This window comes from Arvicanthis niloticus, chromosome 7 (assembly GCF_011762505.2).
Source record: "Arvicanthis niloticus isolate mArvNil1 chromosome 7, mArvNil1.pat.X, whole genome shotgun sequence".
NCBI classification, from domain to species: Eukaryota; Metazoa; Chordata; class Mammalia; order Rodentia; family Muridae; genus Arvicanthis; species Arvicanthis niloticus.
In genome coordinates, this window is record NC_047664.1 from 65,170,626 (window position 1) to 65,177,122 (window position 6,497).

Below are 6,497 nucleotides of genomic sequence, written 5' to 3' on the forward strand. Positions count from 1 at the left end.
AACTGACTGAAGAACAAACTACCAACAATCTTGAGCCCACTTTCCTGCCCAGACCCCCAAACTAAGACCCCCTACACTTTGCCAGAAGTGGGGCGTGGCAGGCAGTCTCCTCCGGAGTTGCATCCCTCCCTTGGGGCCAGAGCTCACACCCACCACTGCATGGGGCTCCCAATACCCTGGTAGCCGCCTAGTTCCTCAGCCCGCAGGAGGGCGAACAGCCAGGAAAGGCATCTCTACGGGAGCAGGGAGGCTCCCCGGGTCCTTTAAAGGTCTAGGGAGAACTACCCGCAGAGATTCGCTCCACGAAAGGGTCTGCGACCATGCGGGGAGGGCCACGTGAGCATCGTGGCTTAGCTATAAAAATCCCCCGATTGCACGAGCGTGGGGAGAGAGCGGCGAGGCTAGGCGAGACGCGGCCTCCCACGCCACGAGAGGCAAGGAGAACCTGATACTCCTTTCTCAATGCCCGGAGCTCTGATGCTCCAGCTCCCCGGCGTGGGGTGTCGAGGAGCGTTGAACTTTGGGGGACTTGGCAAAGGCTTGCAGACGCCCGCGCGACTGGATTCCCGCAAACGCACAGAGCTGGTTTGACCTTTAGGAGAGAGAGTTGGAGGGAGGATAGCAGGAATCTCAGGCAGATCGATCTCCTGTCCTTCACTGAGGGAGCAGCCTGGGGTTTTGGAACCTGTTCTCCTAGGAAACCAAGAGGTCCCCAAGCTGCCCCCAGCCCGCGCATCTACACCGCATCTACACCGCAGCCGCCCAGTGAGCCGCTTTATTTCCGAGAGTTCCGACTGACTCCCGCCTCCTTCTCCTAAACTTTGACCTGCTCTGGTAGCCCACCGGGTCCCCGCCGCCCGGCTGCCCCCTCCTCCCACGGTGGGCTCGGGTGGGGACATGGCTACGGGCTCCTGGAGCGGAGCGGGCTCTTCTCGGAGCAACCTGGCACCGCCCGCGTAGCATTCGCCACGCTGACCTCCCGCGCTGCGGCGCCGAGACTCGGGTGGGAGCCAAGGCAGTTCTCAGAGGTATAGGAAGGGACAACTGGGGACCCCAGGGTCCCTATGGCCGCTGCTCGCGGGTGGCTGCTGAGCGCTGCGGAGCTCGCCGGCTGCGCTCAGGGCTCTGAGCGACTCTGAGCTGCTGCGCCGGCGGACATCGCCCTCGCGGGACCGGGAAGGGTCAAGGACCCGAGGAACAGAGACCGTGGTGGCGGCTGATCCTCCCACAGGGCAATGTGGCCGGCCGGTGCGGGCACCAAGCTGCCCTGTCCCCGGGACTCCGCGCTCCGGCGGGCGGCGTTCTCTGGCAACCTCACCGCCCTGCCTTCTCACCTGGTACCCGCCGGCCGCAGCGTCCGGGTCTTCATCAGCGCCAACCCTGAAGGTAAGTCCCTTGGCCCTGTAAGTCGGTCTATCCACCCTTCCTTCGATAGGCGCGGGTCCGAAAGTGTATGGGGCCCTCACAGCCGGGTACACCCTGCGTCCCCTGCGCTCCCTGCCTCCCGCTGCAGCCCCGAGCGCGTGGGAATTTTATTCCAATCACTTAATTTTCTTGAACTCATCCTCTCCCCTGCTGACTACTAGAGCACACTTGTCTTCCCCAGTCAATCTAAAACATAGCCAAGACATTGTTAATAGGCGCGTTCTAGAAGATCCATTCTGCCTCTACCACTCCATCCCCTTTGCCTTTCTTTTCTGGGTTTCTTTTGCCTAGTACACAAACAGTAGCTATCCTCTGGTGGCCTGTGACTGAAAGGGGGTTCCCTGCTGTCACTTGTTCTCACCCAGGTGCCAAATGTGTTCCTTGAAACACAGGCCTTGCGCAAGTAGAAGACCGGTGGAGGTCCAGGGAGCACAGACTCTTGATGGACCCAGGACAGAGAGCACCGCCCCCCCACACCCCCAACCCTGAGCTGAATTAGTGCTGGACCACTCAGATGAGCCTAGGGTGCTGAGACTTGATCTCTCCTGGGCGGGTCAAGCTTGGGTCAAGCACAGGATAGATGCTCCATGGAGGAATTCTGGGTGACCAAATACTGGCAGTTCTTGGTTCTTAAGTTTAACTTTTCTTTCCAGTGGATGGTGGGAAAATGAAAGATGCATATAGCAAAGTGCATAAGAGTTCAGGAGAGAGAGAGAGAGAGAGAGAGAGAGAGAGAGAGAGAGAGAGAGAGAGAGAGAGAGAGAGAGAGAGAGAGAGAGAGAGACTTAAGAAGGATGTATAAGTTTATACAAGCTTGTGGTGAAATGTTCAAGAATTAACTTTTTCTGTAACCCAGCAAACCTCTGACCTAATTGGAATAAAAAAATAAGTTGACATTCAAATAATTACTGAAGCCTTTGATCCATGAAATACTCGAGGCTTGGTTTTGTTGCTGTGAAATACATTCTGAGAGGACAGGAAGGGCAACTTTCTAGAAACAATCACTTCTAAAGAGGAGGGGTGCACTACTGGAAGTTTCTGGTAAAGTGTTTGTGGTCACAATGTAATGAGGAAATAATCAAATAACACACAGTAATCAAGGAGAGTTCTATGCTTGGAGGGAGGAGAGCCTGATGGCCCTTCCCTGAGCTTACAACTCACTTTCCCAGAACCTAATCAAGGATACTTTTAGGAAGATCTGGCAACAATAAGAATCATGTAAATAACCATAAAAATGGGCAACCTTGTTAAAGTTAGGGTTCAAGAAATCTACAAGTCTCAGCATAATGGCTGAAAGAATTATGTTAGATAATGTCTAGTCTTGCAATTTTTCAATTATCCAAGGTTCTCTCAAATGCACTCGAATTGTTTGCCCTGCTGTGAAGCTAACTAAAACTCTTATCTTGTCCAAAAAAAAAAAAAAAAAAAAAAAAACTGCTTCTAAAATAGTATGAGTGTTCTGTTAATGTTAGCAGTGGTTAATTTGTTTCTTGCTTTAAATGTGCCTTTTATGGGATTGCATGATAATGAATTGATGCTGCCAGCTTATGTGGAAACTGAAACACAATTAATATAATTTTTGTTACACCTGCACCTGCATGGTATTCTTCAAACTTTCAACTTAGTTGCACTAACACATACTAAGCAGAGGAAAGCAAACACAAACCACCCCTATTGGTCAATGGACTTTGCTGGACAGCTTCCAGGCTGGTCTTAAAGGACCAGAAATGTGAAGCTTAACTTGAGTAGTTTTAGCAGAAGAAGGACTCTGAATTTTATCGAGATAGAAGAGCCAAGGGCATATTGCAAAATAGGCAGAGATGGGCATTTTTAATGCTCTCAACCTGAAGCCTTAAAACTCCGGGAAATGCTCCATCTGAGGCAGCACTCTACCATGGCATCTTTATGGATGCAATTTAGAAAGCGAACGCTTGTGTTTCAGTAGCATCCAATATTAGATTCTTGGACAATATTAAAGCTGAAGAGCCTTCCAGCTGTCAAATTAAGACAAAGGACATTATCTCATGTTTCCTTTAGAAGCAGAAACTCAATTTGTGCTCTGAAAAAAAGCTGTTTTGTGTTGAAGGCGTAGTAGTTTTTGTTTTGTTTTGTTTTGTTTTGTTTGTTTTGGGAAACCCAACAAGACTCTTGCAGAGGGGATTGTTTTTTTAATAGGTATTACTTTACAAAGCTAGTGTGGAATTGGAATTTCCCTCTCCATGATGATGGCAATACGTGTCTTCAGAATAGATAATTAGTTTCCCATGCATTGGCTCATTCAATTTTTATTTTTATCCCCAAATGGCCCTTCTAAAAGTGGTGGATAAAGGAATTCTTCCTATTCTACAGGTGAAACAACTAAGGCTTTATGCTGTGGAACTACTTTTCTGGACTCATAAAGAAGAGTGAAATAAGTAGATTCTGTAGGAAACTTAAAATACTTATGTTGCTGTTCATTGCCAGTCTAGACAGCATCCAGATCCCTGTAAATGTCTCACATCTACATGGCCAAATATGGTGGGTTGGTGCTGCTCAGAATTGTGTAGCTCCAAGAATATGAACAACTAAAAGGGAACATGACTGCCCAACCCACTTCTTCCCACTGAGAGGGAGTCATGGGACATGCAAAAGAATTTCAGATTGTAAAGGACTTGTACTTTTCCAAAATTATATCCACATCTGACCTGTCTTTACCACATGGATGATGCTGGATACTATGCAAGGGGAGGCAACCACGTTATCCAGACTGAACTGACTGAGTGGACCTCACCTAAGTCTCACTCTCATTCATTTGTGGCATATTCCTTTCTTTTTTTCTTTTTTTTTTATTGGATATTTTATTTACATTTCAGATGTGTGGCATATTTCTTAATCCTTGCAAGTTTTCTTGTCATGTAGCCACTGCTTCTCTGCCCAAACAATGTTTATGCTTCTGTGAAAAAAAAAATATTTTCAAAACACATACAAACTTGTCTACCGTGATTAGCGTAACCAGCCCGAGTATATGAGAAGGAAAGGATCATACATGAGTCTCCCCAGATATTAGAATATAAAAGCTCTCATATCCCATGAATCTATTCTGAAGGGTAAATTAAATAAAACCTTCATTCAGAAGAAAGATAAGACATTGCCTTTGTTATTGACAAAGGATTCAAGCCCATGGTCCTTTATCCTAAGATCTCCTGGAATAAGTGTGAGTTGGTAGTCTCTGCTGTCTCTCCTGAGAAAATGAGTATCTTCTATTCAATATGTGGGCTCTGAACTGTCAGATATGTTACATATGTGTCTATAAGAACACTTCTCTTCAGTAAATGTTGTGTAGAGTCTTCCCTAAAAGCTAAAAATATCTGTCTCATGGCATTGGTCATGGGTGATGCTTGAGTACTGAATAGTATGATTAAGAATCTGAGTTTTATTAATTTTAATAAGTTTAATGTTATAAACAATTACATCACTTAATGAACTTAATTACATATATATGTGGCCACTGGCTCAAAACTTGAAGAGGTTCTCAACCTGTGGGTAGTGACCCTTTTGGGGAGTCACATATCAGATATCTTCTGTGTATAGGATATTTACATTACAACTCATAACAATAGCAAAACGATAGTTATGAAGTAGTAACAAAATAATCTTTTGATTAGGGTTCATCGCAGCATAAGGAACTATATTAAAGGGCCATAGCATGAGGAAGATTGAAAACCACTGCTCTAAGTGGATACAGACAATAAGCAGCTTCATGTCAAATAAAGCTTCAGTACTGACTGTGGTTATTTCAGGCTATGCCATCACTCAAACTGAGGTCAGTCTATTATTCACTAAGGCTTGGGGCTTTTGATACTGCAGCTCATAAATACGGGGTTTTTTTTTGTGTGTGTGTGTGTTTTTTTTTTTTTTGGAGAATGTTATTTAGACTATGAAAATTCAGTTTCTCAAAATTAAATCCACAACTACAAAGCTCCTAGCTCTCTTCTGAGGAGCAGGTAATTGGGTGCTTAGTGTGATAGAAATGTAATAAAAATGGCACCTAATTTTGTAGGTGCCTGGGACAGAATTGATCCTTTTCAAATCTAAAGCATGGGTGCGAAGAGGAATTGCAGTTTTCCTGGAAACACTAAAAGAAGTTTCTGAGCTTCTGTGCTTAGATTTTTTTTCCCAAAGAAGCCATCCAATGAGGATAAAGTGGACCATAGCATTGTGTGTTCAGGATTACTATGCTAGTACGATTCACTATACATGTGAAAAGAAATCAGGAATAAAGGAAAAAATCTCCAGCATTCATCATTGAACACTTCCATTTAGATTTTCAAACTGCTCATCTTTGAGTGTTGTGTACTCAGGCCTCATTTCGATGACTCAGACCATTTCTTCAGTCATGTGACTTTATATCTTCCCAGACTCTAATTCATGCCTTAAGACCTTCAATTGGAAATTGTATTCTCCATTTTAATGGAGACCACAAAAGAGATGACATCCTGTCTTCTGGACACACAGGTTCAGTGTCCACAACCTCTGGACACTTTTATTAATTTGCATTCTTGCCCAAAAGGAAGAAAGACCTGCACCAAGATTCAGATGAGACCTACAAAATTAGGTGCCATTTTATTACATTTCTATCACACTAAGCACTCATGGCTCCCTTTTCTGCTATCTTTGTGTATTACCAAGAAAAAAAACTATAGCCAATGCATTTGTACCCATGTACACAGATATAGATATAGATACAAATACATAGATACAGATATAAATATAGAAGATATAGAAATAAAGATAGAGATAGATGATATCTTGATTCCTCAAGAATATGTTTAAAAATAATCAAGAATCTTAAAGGAGACTATGCCAACTTTGCCACTTCATGATAAGCACACACAGGGCATCCTAATACACAGACATTAAAAGTCTACTGGTTATGTCTCCTTGGACCTTAGGCAGACATTACTGGAGAAAGTGAGAGCATTAGTTACCAATAAACTTAATAGACTTTTGAGCCAAGCTTTCTGGGCTTGAATTTTCAATCTGCTGTTTAATACTACATCTGAGTAAGTTCAGCTCCTTTGTTCCCAGTTTCG

At 44.5% G+C, this 6,497-nt stretch overlaps 1 protein-coding gene across 1 annotated transcript in view; it reads left to right on the top strand.

The window, feature by feature from the left end:
* The first annotated feature begins 216 nt into the window (after window positions 1–216).
* Nwd2 (NACHT and WD repeat domain containing 2) overlaps window positions 217–6,497 on the top strand; it is a 144,788-nt gene continuing 138,507 nt past the window's right edge. Inside the window, exon 1 of the mRNA XM_034508173.2 lies at window positions 217–1,386. Coding sequence (XP_034364064.1) covers window positions 1,236–1,386 — 151 coding nt within the window. The 5' untranslated portion in view covers window positions 217–1,235. The remainder of the gene's footprint in view (window positions 1,387–6,497) is intronic.